Raw genomic sequence first — 14246 nt, forward strand, 5'->3', positions numbered from 1 at the left:
CAGAGCTCAGAAGCGCACTCACTACTCTATTCCAAATACAGCCTCTCCAGCTCCTTGAGCTCTCCCATCAACCAATCTTCATGCCTCTGCTCATACCTCTCCGCCTTAAGCCTCTTCTTCGTCAGCTTCGTCTCCGCAGCATACTTCTGCATAGCCTTTGTGCCCACGCTCAAGATCTTCTTCGTATGTCGCTGGAAGGCTTCTTCCTCCTTGCCTAGTACATCCGCCCATGCCAGCCCTTTGCGCTCCATCGCCGCATCGACAGTCTCGTGCCACGCCTTCATTGCACTGGCCGCAACTTCGAATCGCAATCCTTCCGTACCCTTGGTTTGTGACACTTCATCTGCGTACTTTGCAAGTGTACCCAGCGGTTTGATGGCCTGGACCTCGTCGACGAAGATGTCGGTGTGTGGCTGCCAAGGCATGTCGCCCTGAATCATTCCGTACTGTACGCCGGAGATATCGAGCGACGTCTGTTTTCCCGTGGGTCTGTGGGTGACGCGCATGCACCAGTGGATGTACACAGTAGGGTTTGGGTTTTCGAAATCGAAAGGCTCGTCCGTGGCTGTGATGGATTTTTCTTTGGGCGTCTTGAGGCGGACTTTGACTTCGTCGATGTCTACATCGAGGCCTGGTTGTCTACTGGTTAACATTCGCCGTCTGATCTAGGTGATCCCTGGGTCTTACCTGCGAACAGCTGCTCAATGAGCTTCTTCAGAACGCCAATGTCGTAACACGGCGAAATCACCAGCACCTTGCTCTTGGCCTCAGGATTGCCAACGAAGTACTGCTGAGGGAAGTCTGCAAACCAGCCGTTTTTCCGTCCGAGCTTCTTTGGGTCGTCTGTGATGATGGTGAGGCCGTCATAGAATGTTGGAAGGGAGATTTTGGCGCAGAACCGGCTCCATGTAACTTCGCGGTAGGCGTAGAAGATCTGCTATTAAGCTGTTAGCACGAATAGTAAGATGTCTCAGCACCGCGTTGGCAAAGCATAGCAAGGGAGCTACATACTAGTAATAAGTTAGCAAGATATCTTAAGAGCTATTCGTGACGGCTAACTAACCCTGGAGAATGCGGGAGGCGCGATGAATACGGAACCCGGGTGAGGATACCGGGCTCGCTCTCAAAACGCTCAGGTAATCTCTCAGCATACCAATCAAGCGGTGTCGATGTTCGGCATATCGTTCGTCGATCACTCGCTTGCCTCCGGGCAGCAACAATTGTCGCGGTATCTTAGACATGGGCATTGGTTTCTGTGCGGTTGGTAGTGTTAGCTGAGGTGGTGGTTACAGCGCGACTTTGCCTTGTTGTTGCCTCTGCCTTCACCATGGCGACGGAAATCTCTGACTACAAACAACGAGAAATATGACGACACTTCATTATCGAATAACTCAACAAACGAACTACGAGTTCACAACTAGCACTCGGAGGTTCAAGAAGATCAGATCAATTGCATTAGATTTCAAGAGGAAGAGAGACAGGTCTGACATAAGTACTGTCTCAAGCCCGAATAGTAAGCATTTCGCCGAAAGAGACACTAGGCTGACGAACCAGGGCGCCAGATGTACAAGCCGTTGTAGTGCTCTACTGAGTAATCCGAATCGCAGCGAATGCTTGACGGTGATAGGGATATATGAGAATTGGGGCGCAGGATATACCAGTCATCTTACCGCAGTAAAGACGTCTCCGAATTACAGGCAATACTTGATGGCGATAAACCAGAGTGCTCAAAATCTGCGTCCAGAACAAACCCACCCTCCGGGAGTTGTTTGAACCTCGTATTCTCAGGCCATGGCTGATGTTCATGCCACTCTTTGGTATTCACCGTCAGTTGAGGTCCCCCACGAGACCTTTTTGGTACATCCTTTCTCGTGGATTGACGCGGGCCTGCGTCCATCGCTTGATCAGGTGCCTTGCGGGTCTCTTTGGAGACGGCGACTTTTGGCGGCTGGACAGGGCCCCGCGAAGTCTTCTCATCAAACTCTACACGCCGTTCCCTTTTCACACGTTGGTGAGCGCCAAGGCGATGATCGATTCTCAACTGTACAGTGACACCTTCCTTATCTTCTTGATACTTCTCATTCGAGCCGATGAAGAAGTCTATGCGTTCGTCGTCGTACACGATAGCCTTACCGCACGGACAAGAAATAGCAGATTCGAGACGACCCTTCTTCACGACACCCCGCTGGGTCCTCCCGCACGCGCAGCATAGTCGACAATATGGGACCAATCGACCAGTCGCTGAAGAGGGCTCTTGAAACGCTACCAGATCTGATGATTGAACTCGTGTAAGGACCGCCGAGCTGGAACATTCCGGGCAGAAGATGTGATCGCACCTTGTGCATTCCAGACGATTGAACGGGAACGCGCCTTGACGATGTGTTACAAGGTTTTCGTTATCAGCGTGGCCCTTACAACATAGCCACACGCCATCTTCCTTGTGTCTTCGCCAGCCGGCTACAGGCTCGTAGGGTTTATCAGGCGACTTCGGGACAACGTCATGGTATATACTGCCTGTCCAACCCCGTTGTTTGCGCACTATCTTGAATGCGCCTTCACCCAACGATCTGGATCGCTCGCGGTTCGTCATCTTTCTTCCTTCTGTTCCTACTGCTTGATATTTCTAGACTCTTTTGTGAGGTCTGGATGGGAGTGGCGGATGAGGTTATATAGATTCCGTCGAGCCTTCAATAGACGTTGTTTGCCATGTGTTTCACAGTGTCTAGTGATCTTTTTGGGATGCAGTCATGCATTGGGTATCGCCTGACTCTGAGGTCTGTGTGGACAATGTATAAGGGAGCTGTGTATATACGAATATTAGATATGCTGGCCGGCGCGCAGTGTAGAGCTATAGCTTCCGTCTTATATCTTGCAAACATTAAATATCGAGAAGACGTGAGCGACGAGTATATTAGTAGACGCTGCTCGATAGCAGGATGACTGTGGACGAGAAAACGGATGCACGAATCTAGCATCATGCGCCCCGTCAGCTCAATCTGGAAACCACGAGACATCGGCGCGAACATCCCAACCTGGGTCTGACTTCAACACGTAAGCTGTATATCCACCTGCTCGTCGCTTGGGGCGTTTATCACGCTTGGTCTCCGGCTTTGAAACGTCTTGGACGTGAGCTGGTCTTCCCTTATCGAGTACTAGACGAAACTTCTCGATCTCGCCAGGAGAGGAAGGGACCCAATCGGCGAGAGGAATCCTTTTACTCTTACACCGTTGGGATGCTTCTAGTCTTTGCGTGAGGCGGACATCTACCGTGACAGCATCGGCATCGTTCTGATACGCAGCGTTATCGCCAATGTAGAAGTACATTGGCTCTTCGCTAGAGCTCTGGCCGCAAACGCATGGCATTGTTGGAAACTCAATGCGACCTTTGCTGATTTTAGCACGATGTGTGAGACCGCATGCTCGACATAATTGGCAGTATCTGCTCTCCTTTGACCTCCTCTGGCCTTCAAAACGCTCCTCGTAAACCTCCAACTCCAGTGAAGGTATCGGAGTCAAGATCTCTGAGGTACGATCATCGGGACACAGTATGCGTTCGCAATGACATTTAACATACTTGAAGGGATGTGGTCCTGCGAAATGGTATAGTTTCATGTCGTGGCCACAGCTAGGGGCCCAGACACCGTCTGCGGTACGGTCGTATTGGAAGTGGACATCCTTGTTGAGATGTCTATGTGGGCTTCGCTTCGAAAGCCTGAAAGGGTTGACGGCTTTGACAGCCTTTGCGACTCTCTCTAATGAGAGTCTCCGCATGGAAATCGTTGTGAAATGGTTCAATCCCATTGTATCTTGGGCTGTTGTGAAAGCGAGTAAATATTCGGGTTGTTGGTAGGCTGCATGCCCGGCCATGGAAGAAACAATGCAACAAAGAAATAGTTGTGCTGCTGTTACACTCTATCATCACTATGGTCGGCTGCGCATCACTGTAAGTATATAGACGATGGATTTGACATATATAACGAAGTACCGGGAAATGTGATGGATCAGTACTCTCTATAAGTACACGATGAGATATGAGATGGTGATAGTAAGACGACTTACTTGAGACAGTATCAGTAGATAAAGTAAACATCACTTGCATGTCTCTCAACGTATCGCTGTCTTATGCGTATGGCAATGGTTCAGATCAAAGCTCACGAAGGCAGCCATTGACGTGATGGGATTATCGCCTCCTCCAATGATATCCAGCCAGTCGTGAACATCATCCTGGATTCCTGCAACTCAGTCCCGATGATGGCGCATCCTCGTTCGCAATGATCCACCGAAAAGTAAGCCTTGTCGCATCATCGGCTCTTGCATCGATGAGTTTGACGAAACTGGCATCCGGATCCCTTCTATACGGCTCGTTGTTACCGATATGGTAGCGTGGCCAGTCACCATATGAAGTGCTCCCGCAAGCCGCACACTTGACACCGTAAAAGTCCAGGGTCGTACCTTCCATCTCGGCGCGATGACTCAGTCCGCAGGTAGTGCAAATGTGGAAATAACGAACTTCGCGATCGAGGCGTGGCCGTGGTGCTTGAATCATACCGTACGGTAGAGGTGATAGGATCTCGGATGAGTGACACTGAGAACACAGTATCTCGTTGCAGCGACTGCATACCAGATGTTTGAAAGGAAATGCGCCTTTGTAGTGCGTAACGACGTTCTCATGACGACAGTGACAGCATCTCCATATTCCGTCCCCGATCTCTGCATCGCTCCGCAAGGCCCGCAGAGCAGGATACTTGTTCTCCTGTATTATGTAATACTCGGTGGGTGCTTCCGCAGGGATCGCGGAGTCGAAATCTTCCTGTACGCTTCCTGGCCTAGAGCTGTCCTTTGAGTGTCGTTCGGCTATCGGCGAGAGGAGATGATGCGCTGTTGTCGTGGTGCCTTTTCTCGAATCGGCCTTTTCGAAGACGCTAGTCAGTGTCGATGTAAAGGCTTTCGACAGTCGCTTGGCGCGGAAGATGCTGCTCTGACGCTTCATACCGAACTATGTTCGGAACCGTGGTAGTCGCGCGTGGGTTTAGTGTCGCTACGGGGACGAGACTGGATTTGGTTGCAGTGAAGGTCTAGTCGTTCAGTTGCTTGTTTGGGTGCTCGCTCAGAGTGTAACGAAATTACGTTCAGTCACGCCTTGCGCCTTCCTTTCACCGCGCAGCTGCGAAGGCAAGCGCGTTGGGGCTCACCTCGAACGTCTACTTCTGCAGTCTCCCTGACAGTGATGAATGACTGAAGTCATAGATGTAGAATCCATTCCTCTGTTCAGACCCGTTGAGCGAGCGCAGTTCACACATGTTATTTTGGTCCTGCTGGCGTAAACAGCAAGGCCAGAGCTAAGGTGGCATTTTCTTGTAGAGTAACGTGTCGAGCAAACGCGTGCGCGTGAAGGCGTATCATCTTGGGGTGCATCCGTCCTGACTGTCACCAAGTGATATAGCGTGTCGTCGTGGCACGAAATCATGGAAAGAAAGACTAGAAGGGGTATACATTCGGTCTGGGAGAGGGCGCGCAGAGAAAGATAGGTTGAAAGGGAAGAACAATACCTAGCCCTGTGACGTACTGTGGCTGAACCTTGCCTGGCGCTAGCCCTGGAGTGCTGACGCGGAACATTGAACATTGATCTGTCCTCGCGCGTCTGCCTGCAACCAACATTCACCACCACCGCCATGATCCAGGCAATCCTCCAGGTTAGTGCGCACACAAATAAAAAGAGGCTGCCATGACTAACATGATGCAGCGCCTGGGCCGCTGGCTCGACCGGCCGCTCTTTCCATGGAAGCGCCTCGTTGTCGGCTTCTCGCTCGCAGAGTTCGCCCTGGAGAACTGGCTTCTCTTCCGCCAGTACCGTGTCCTCCAACGCACCACCGTCCCCAAGGCTCTCGATAAGGAAATTGAAAGGGAGACCTTCGATAAATCCCAGGTACGCGCACAATTGTAGCAACCCCGCCATGCTTACCAGCGCTGACTTGAAGACAGGAATATGGCCGCGCCAAAGCCAAGTTCAGCTTCTTCTCCGCTCTCTTCAACCAGGTCAAATCCCTCGCCGTCCTCTACTTCAATGTATACCCGCTCGTCTGGGCCGCCGCCGGCACCGTCGTCGCTCGCTATGCGCCCGTCCGCTTCTCTGGTGAAATTCCCCAGTCGCTCTTGTTCATGTACATGTTGGGGTGGATCGATCTGATCACCGGCCTCGGCTTTTCCTACTACCACAGCTTCGTGCTCGAGGAGAAGTTTGGCTTCAACAAGATGACGGTGAAGCTCTGGCTCACGGACATGATCAAGGGCCAGGCTCTCGCTATTGCCTTCGGTATTCCCATTGGAAGCGCCTTCTTGGCCATCATCAAGAAGACAGGCCAGGGTTTCTTCTACTACCTGTGGATGTTCATGCTGGTTATCCAGATCACTGGCATGACCATCTACCCGATCCTCATTGTGCCCATGTTCAACAAGCTGGAGCCGCTCAAGCCCGGCAAGCTCAAGGAGTCTGTCGAGGCGCTTGCGTCTAAGCTCAACTTCCCGCTCTCGGAACTACAGGTCATCGACGGCAGCAAGCGCAGCGCCCACAGCAACGCATACTTCACTGGACTACCCTGGATCGGCAAGAAGAAGATTGTCATCTACGACACACTGCTGGAGAAGAGCACGGAGAAGGAAGTTGAGGCTGTCCTGGCACACGAACTGGGACACTGGAAGATGAACCACACTTCGCGACTTCTTTTCATTAGCCAGGCGCATCTATTCTACATGTTCGCCCTGTTCTCTGTCTTCATCGATAACCGCTCGCTGTACGCCGACTTTGGTTTCCACAGGGAGCAGCCGACAATTGTTGGCTTCATGCTCTTCAACGAGATCCTGTCGCCCACGGACTCCATCATCAAGCTCCTCCTCAACATCTGGACTCGCAGCATGGAGTACGAAGCCGGTATGCATCCTGGTCCCAATCCATGTCTCAGCCCATGCTAACAACACCCAGATGCCTTCGCCGTCAAGCTCGGATATGCGCGCGAACTCGGTGCCTCATTGATCAAGCTCCAGATCCAGAACCTGTCAAGCATGGACGCCGACTGGTTCTACTCCAGCTTCCATCACTCCCACCCCATCCTGACGGAGCGCCTCAAGGCTATGAACTGGACTGGCGACAAGAAGGTGTCGGAGGACAAGGCGGCGGACGAGGAGAAGCCTATCAAGGCAGCGGATCGGGAACTCTAGGCGTGGATCTCGATCGGATTTTGTACAATATCGGGTATAAAAGGTCATGGGAACTTGACCGCGCAGGGTCGCAAGTGCGACGAAAAGTTCGTAGAATACAGCCCAAATGCAATGGCCGAGGCGTCCGTCAAAGTCGTTCCCACCATGTATCTTTTGCAAATCGTGAGATCTGACACCTTTACTCTTTTGACTTGCCCTTTGCAGCCTTTTCCTTCTTCCTTTGCTGGTCTCGTTCTTTCTTCGCCCTCTTCCTGGCTTCCTTGTCTATGGCGCCATCCGCGGGCTCCTGCTCCTCCACCTGCGCATTCGTCCGCTTCTTGTCTTTGCCCTTGGTAGACTGTACCTGAGGCTCTTCACCACCCTCCTGCACAACATTCGTCCTGTCGCCAATCTCTCCAATTTCAATATCTCCCTGCTCGGCCTGGTACTCAGCCAGGTCCTGCCATTCTCCCTCGGCGACCGCTGCAAACTGGCTGGACTTCTTGAGGCCGCCCTTGCGACCAGTAGTGACAGTGACGTCCGTGGTTGCGTTTCGTTGGTCGTCTTCCTCGTCTAGCGCTCGTTCTGGTTCTTGGTACTCGCCGCGCATACCCGCTGCTACACGGCGCAAGTGGTGCATGATTGGGTTGCCCATAGCGCCGCCTTGCGCATTGAATGCGACGCCTTCTGGTGTGATAGTCGCATCGGGATGGAGATGTGGGTACGTTTCCGAGTTCGAGAGGTACTTTTCGAGGATGGCCGACGCAGCGTCGAGAGAGATGGGCGCGCTGGAGATGTGGCGGCGGGGAGGAGGTGCTTCGAGCATCATTTTGGCAGTGTTTGGGCGCGAAATAGAGGGTTGGGTGGGTAGTTGCTATCGTGGAAGTGGTGGAGTTGTTGGTTAGGATTTTGGGACGACGGTCAACTTTTTGCGCACGGACGACAAGGAAAGTGTTAGCTCTGCGGACTTCGCGACGGGCATGCCAGACTGCACGCTCGCATCGACAAATCGGGACCACGCCGCCACGAAGACGATACAACGGGCGAAGAAGACGCAATTGCGGTCGACATACACATCATGAACGCCTTCCGGTGCCTACGGGTCGTCGCGCGCCCTTCAACCAGCGCATCCACACTCCTCCGACCACGCATAGCACCACCACACTCGTACCTACCCTCCCTCCGAGCCCCTTCTCCACCCCTCTAACCCATCCTCCAGACTATCCACACCCTCGTCCACCCGCCAAATATCCCTCCTCACCCCCCGACGCCCCATGCTGCCCCGCACAAACGCCCTCCCGCCCGCGGGCACCACCTCTCTGGTCCCCTCAAGCTCCGAGACGCTGGACCTCGCCTCCAAAATCTCGTCACATCCTGGTCTGGGCAGCATGCAGATTCGGTGCGGTCCGCGTGATACGTACAACCCGAGCCATCTGGTGCGCAAGAGGAGACATGGGTTTTTGAGCAGGATTAGGACGAAGAAGGGGCGGAAGATGATTATGCGGAGGTTGAAGAAGGGGAGGTGGAATATCAGTCATTAGAGGAGAGATAGTGTTTGTCTGTCAAACGGGCGAATATGGGTTGGACTCGAGGGTCTCTGGCTCGGAGATGGGAACAGACAAGGGCGCTTGTGTATATTGAATGTACAGTATGCGTGACGTGCATTTAAAGACATGTACTATATGAGAGAGGGAAACGTGTATGTGGTGGAGTAGTAAATACCTACACGGAGTCTCTATTTGACTGGTGTTCCTGCTGCTCCAGTCTCTTTGGGTATGACCGCATCGACCAGCCCACAAACGTAGGTCCTGTAGCCATTTCCTGGAAACCCTCTCTAGTAGAGACGAAACCCGCATTGCGTTTAGATTCTCCCCATATTGTTGATGGCGTTAGGAAGTGGACTAGAGATCCATCCTAGTGGATACCGCGTTGGAAGGTGTTGTCGGTTCCAGAGACGATGTCTAGAGAGCTGCATGGGACTCTCCTGGTAACCCCGAATGCTTCTTCCATACTGGCGCTGATAGGGGGTACATAAGCCGACGTCCAATCGACAATCATATGGAGAGCTCTGTGGTATCCAATGACCATAATGGCCATCGCATCACTTTGGCGTCGAAGGCTTTTCCTCTCCAGCCTTGCCCTCCTCTTCCGCCGCCTGCGTGCCGTCCTCCAACGCTTCCACAAGCTTAAGCTCCTCATCGATCTTATCGATTTGCTTCAAAATGAACGCAATCGTAGCATCCCTTGCTTTGTCCACCCTCGTCAGCGCATCCATAGTCATCTTCCCATAATCCTGCATCTTCTGCGGCGTCGGTGGCGCAGGCTCCTCATCCTGCAACTGCGCCTTTTTCTGACTCAACAACTTCCTCAGCGCAAAGATGTTGTAATCCCTTTCCTGTAGGTTCTTAACCAGCTCTTCCCGCTTAGCTTCTTCATCGACTCTTTGCTTCTTGGTAGCCTGCTCTTTCTTGATCTCCGTATCAGCGACTTTCCACTTCCAAATCGCTTCCTTGGCGCTGTTTTCAATATGCGTGAAACGTATGGGACCGATATTTTGCCCGCCGTACCAGCGCGCAACTACTACAACGCCCTCGGTCTGCGTGTCTCGTAGTACATTGCTGAGTCGTCCTCCGGCCCACTTTTCGCCGTCATCATCGTGGCCAAGATCATACAAAGTGCGGGATTCTGGCATCAAAGACTTTTGCCGTGATGGTTTCCTCCATGCTGCGATTTTGTGGGTGGCAGTCCGGAATTCGGGGAGTGTTTGCAAGGCTTTGGCGGATAGGTTAGGAGAGAACGCGGCTTTGAACGTTGATGTCTGCTCTTGTATTGCCGACGAGAGATATATTTCTGTTACGGGTTTTGGAGATGGTGAGCGCTCCCTTTTCATGGCCATCTCTTTTCATGCGCTTGTTGCACTGGATGTTGTGTGGTCCAAGTTGGAGAAGGGACGGGAGGTTGGTAACGTGCAGGGAAGGCGCATGCGGAAGCGCGACTTTAGCGCGGATGCCAAAGGATGTCGCGAAGCTTGTCAGCGCTGCTTCCACGAAACATCATCTTCGAAAATCAAGATTCCATCGATTTTGCGTCCACTAGCAGTTGTCTTATAGATTTAATTGTTCTGATCACCACGGCTGAATCTCGTCATTTGTTTACAACGTTTTCTTCCAAGATCATGAACAATTCCTGCGTCGTTTGTGCACGTACTTTTCTTGAAAGATACGATGCGCATCCCTCCTGTCCAGACAAGAAGTTTTATCAAGCAAACACATGAAATTTGTTTCTGAGGACGTATCGGTATTACCCAGGCGATCAAGCAAGAACTTCCGATACGGTCAAGGCTGTCATTTCTCTCACTACGTTTCTTGAACCAATTGTTGCTCGGGTATATAACTCATCACCACCGTTCTCTTCGTATATATTGCTTTGCTCTCTCTTATATTTACATGATCACTTTTCAAAAAAGCAGCAACTTGGCTGTCTACCTTCCTTACCGACAGCACCGAGGGAACCCGGTGGTGTCTCAAATCTTTCACTTCTCAGTTCTACGAACACGTCACAGCAGGCGCACGAGACCACATCTCGGGATATATACCCCACTTACTTGTCATTGGACGACCTTGCTAAGACGCAAGATTCGCAGCAGGCAACGGGCCGTTACTGCTAGCGCATGCAATCATATATAGGTAGCGATATCTGATTTCCAACACTGATCCTCTACCACCTACTCGCCGCTACAACTTCAGTAGTATTTGGCGCGATCAAAGCGATTCTTCGCGCCGACTCAAGGTAAGTTCGTGCGATTTGTTCGGCGCAGACACCTCGTCCTTCAGTGCGACGCGACTTTGATCTGCTGAGGCGATCCTCTTGCTCCAGCCTTCCAATCTAGACTTGACGCAAAACCTCTTGCTAATATCTACGGCTCAGATAACTGCCTCAACGCTCCGGCAGCAGTTTGTTCATCAAGCTCAAGCTCTTCAAGTCCACTGTCCATACGGACCAGCTATCACCATGGGCCGATTCGAAACCCTCAACGATGACACCAAGGACCTGGTGAATTGTCTTCTGCCCGCCCTGGCAGCTTCCTTTGGTCTCGCCGACAGCCTGGACATCATCCCCGAGGACATTCGTATGCGCGCCTGGGATTGCGAGCGCCGCGACCATATCAAGGACGAGACCGAGAATGACCCTCGCAACTGGGGTGTACAGTTCCTCAAAGATCTGATGTCTATTTCTCGTCTCACGAATGGAGACCTAGCTCGGTTCCAAGCTGATCTGCGTGCCAAGGTCGCTCTTCATGAGCCCAAGCATCCCTGGGCTCGTCTGGCCGATATCAGAGACATCAAGGATGAGTACGAGCACCCAGAGCGCAAAAACCAGGTCGTCATCCCGGAGTCCTCTGAAGAATCTTCCGATGACTCCTACTTTGAAGAGCTTGTCGAGCCAGATCAACCCAAGGGCGCTAAGAGGCGTCGTGGTAACCACGAGATCTACGAAGCACGCGTTCTAGAGAAGCGCCGCAAACGTAAGTCAACCCCTCTATCATACCTAAAAGTCGTTCAACAGATACATCAGCGACGACTTTGAAACTTCGAACGTCGAATCATGTTATTGACATTGAGTAGGTGCTCCTAATCGTCTCCGCCGTGCCGAGGATGGTGGCTTCGAGCGTCACGACAAGCGGGCCAAGAAGCGTGAGCGCTCTGTTCGCACCAGCACCACTCCCAGTGGTCGCGGAATCGCTACTCGCCGCGCTAGAACCATCGTGACCGAAGACGACGAAGACTATACCAGCTCTCCCGGTACCCAGTCCCTCCTTACCCATCGGACTCCCGCCTTCTCCGTCTCCCCAGGTCCTCAAGATGCGCGCATGTACCCTGTCGAGACTGTGGACACCGTGGATACATCTGGTCAGCCTCTTGCTGTCCAAAAGATGCAGGCTGAGTTGGAAGTTGCTGAGGCAGAGCTCAAGGCCGCTCGTGTAAGGTGGCAGTATCTCCAGGCCAAGGAGCAGGCTGAGCAGGAAGCTATGTATGGTGGGAACGGTACTCCGGAGATGCCTCACAGGTTCGATTAAGTAGTTCTGGTTGATGTGATTGGAGGATTTCATGCATATTTGCGGTGGCTTCGGCGGCCTTTCTATAGTACAATACATACGTGAATGGTGGAAGCCAACTTCAGAATTTAAGACTGTTCCGTCTTCTTCTCCCTGACCAGACGTTCTTCTTTCATGGCCAATCGCATTCGGAGTGACCTATCTGTACTATTGCCCGTACCGGGCGGCGCTCGTGGGAGGGGGCCGAAGTCGATGTCGCCGGCAGAAGTTCGCGCCGCAACATGTCCCTGGAGTGTCTTTATAACCTCCTTCTTTTCCTGCTGAAGCGCAAATCGCTCATTTCGCGGTTTCGGCTCTGATTCGTAAGTGTCGAGGTGAAAGAAATCTTCAGCGCGCATTCGCTTCCGCTCCCAAAGCTTCTTCTCCGCCTTCTTCCCAGAGGCAATCTCCTGCCTCCACTGATTAGCCTCATGCCAATCGGTATACTACATTTATGTTAGATATTATCGCTTTCACTCATGATTGTAGACATACTGCCTCCATCCACTCATCTGCTCCCTTCGCCTTGCTCATTGCCATATCGGCCAGCAGGATACTACGTAGAGCCTGCTGGATGGGTGTTGCGGTGCGCTGAGCCATGTTGAGGAATACGTAGGCTTTTGTGTTGTGTTTCGATAGGGGTATTGTTATGTTGTAGGCTCCAGAGGTGTCTGTTGTGTGGTGGTTGTAGGGTGGGTGTCGCGTTGTAGGCCGCAAAGATAGTCAAGGCAACGACCATATGAGCCCGCATAAACCGTTTGCCGCATACAGCAGTGACGGTGAGAGCGCAAATTCTTCATCTCTGGGCTCGCGGTGACGCGTCTTTCCTGTGTAACCTCGCAGTGAAAGTGAAGGTGAGAGCGGATTGAGCTCTCGAGCTCACGTTTGTTTGTTTACTCCACCAAAATCTCTATCTGCCTGCCCCACTTCTATATCCGCTTTATATGTGTATATATATTGGTTAATTCTACAATACTCCATCAAACCATTCTACCTCAAAACCGGGATGGCGGCTGGAACCAAAAGAGGACACTGTCCAAGCAAAAAAGATATACAACATAGCCAGTCGTGATAAATCCGCCACAAGAAGCAATAACAGGGTTTCAAGATGTTTCCAAAGTATAACGGAGGTGGTCATCTCTTTTTGCCCTAGGGTCGAACCTGCGTTGTGACGACTCTGCGCTCTTTTTTTTTTGCCCGCTTTTTTGCCCGCGGTAAGTGGCGGGAACATGGGTATCTTTGCTGCATACATAGATTCATTCCTCGTAGTTGTGAACGTTAACAAAGTAATGTAGCAGGCAAAGAGGTCTTACCAGCAGCTGTTCAAATCCCTGTCGTGCATAGAGTACCTCCAGCCCTTCCCATGGTTATCACCCTTAGCAAACCTACACAGTAGTAGAAGAATACACAGGCAGCGCAGTCCTTTGTTTTGGCAATGCTGTTAGACACATGTACTGCATCATATGTAGGTCGGCCTTCACACCTTTGCATGCCAGGATATGTAAGCTGACATGCAGTCGACCCCACAATTGTTCCGTCCGACTCAGGTACGCATTTCTAGACTATGCAATGTCATTCCTAGACCTTTCGGCGCGCCTTCTACGCCACTCGCACCTGCCTGTTTCGCCGTTCGATCAAACCCAGTCTGCAGGTGGACCAATTAGGAACTACGCTCCGCTAGCGCGTCTCCGCAGTCCTTCCCCAGATCGCCTGATCATCCCGACACCGAGGCTCTACAAAAACATTATGCACACAGCAAGACCCATTATGAACATGGAACAGCCATCCCAGAAACGAGTATCGAAAGCATGCGACGCGTGCAAGAGGAGGAAAGTGCGTTGTAACGGCCAAGCACGGTGTCAACAGTGCGCGCATCTCGGCTTGCGGTGCATCTACTCTCCCTCCGGCAAGCAAAGGTCTCAGGGCAAGCGAGGCCATATCATCTCCGAGTTCAGAA

The 14246-nt window shown here is 52.1% G+C and overlaps 6 protein-coding genes across 6 annotated transcripts; 2 read left to right on the forward strand and 4 right to left on the reverse strand.

The window, feature by feature from the left end:
* Positions 1–26: 26 nt before the first annotated feature.
* Positions 27–1247, reverse strand: J4E79_006189 (uncharacterized protein; the record flags this gene model as incomplete). The annotated part of the gene is made up of 3 exons (XM_049355061.1): positions 27–631; positions 688–937; positions 1113–1247. The coding sequence occupies 3 exons, from the start codon at positions 1245–1247 to the stop codon at positions 27–29; spliced, it is 990 nt and encodes a 329-aa protein (XP_049210457.1).
* Positions 1248–5672: 4425 nt separating this feature from the next.
* J4E79_006190 (uncharacterized protein) lies at positions 5673–7215 on the forward strand (the record flags this gene model as incomplete). Its single annotated transcript, XM_049355062.1, has 4 exons — positions 5673–5693; positions 5744–5926; positions 5983–6928; positions 6980–7215. 4 exons carry the CDS (start codon positions 5673–5675, stop codon positions 7213–7215), a joined length of 1386 nt encoding a protein of 461 aa, XP_049210458.1.
* Positions 7216–7393: 178 nt separating this feature from the next.
* Positions 7394–8023, reverse strand: J4E79_006191 (uncharacterized protein; the record flags this gene model as incomplete). Its single annotated transcript, XM_049355063.1, has 1 exon — positions 7394–8023. The coding sequence occupies one exon, from the start codon at positions 8021–8023 to the stop codon at positions 7394–7396; it is 630 nt and encodes a 209-aa protein (XP_049210459.1).
* A 1272-nt stretch (positions 8024–9295) lies between these two features.
* J4E79_006192 (uncharacterized protein) lies at positions 9296–10090 on the reverse strand (the record flags this gene model as incomplete). Its single annotated transcript, XM_049355064.1, has 1 exon — positions 9296–10090. The coding sequence occupies one exon, from the start codon at positions 10088–10090 to the stop codon at positions 9296–9298; it is 795 nt and encodes a 264-aa protein (XP_049210460.1).
* Positions 10091–11205: 1115 nt separating this feature from the next.
* J4E79_006193 (uncharacterized protein) lies at positions 11206–12271 on the forward strand (the record flags this gene model as incomplete). Its single annotated transcript, XM_049355065.1, has 2 exons — positions 11206–11719; positions 11820–12271. 2 exons carry the CDS (start codon positions 11206–11208, stop codon positions 12269–12271), a joined length of 966 nt encoding a protein of 321 aa, XP_049210461.1.
* A 107-nt stretch (positions 12272–12378) lies between these two features.
* Positions 12379–12889, reverse strand: J4E79_006194 (uncharacterized protein; the record flags this gene model as incomplete). The annotated part of the gene is made up of 2 exons (XM_049355066.1): positions 12379–12735; positions 12785–12889. 2 exons carry the CDS (start codon positions 12887–12889, stop codon positions 12379–12381), a joined length of 462 nt encoding a protein of 153 aa, XP_049210462.1.
* Positions 12890–14246: the final 1357 nt, after the last annotated feature.

Source organism: Alternaria viburni, assembly GCF_023758015.1.
Source record: "Alternaria viburni strain BMP 2772 chromosome Unknown scaffold_12, whole genome shotgun sequence".
Classification (NCBI taxonomy): Eukaryota; Fungi; Ascomycota; class Dothideomycetes; order Pleosporales; family Pleosporaceae; genus Alternaria; species Alternaria viburni.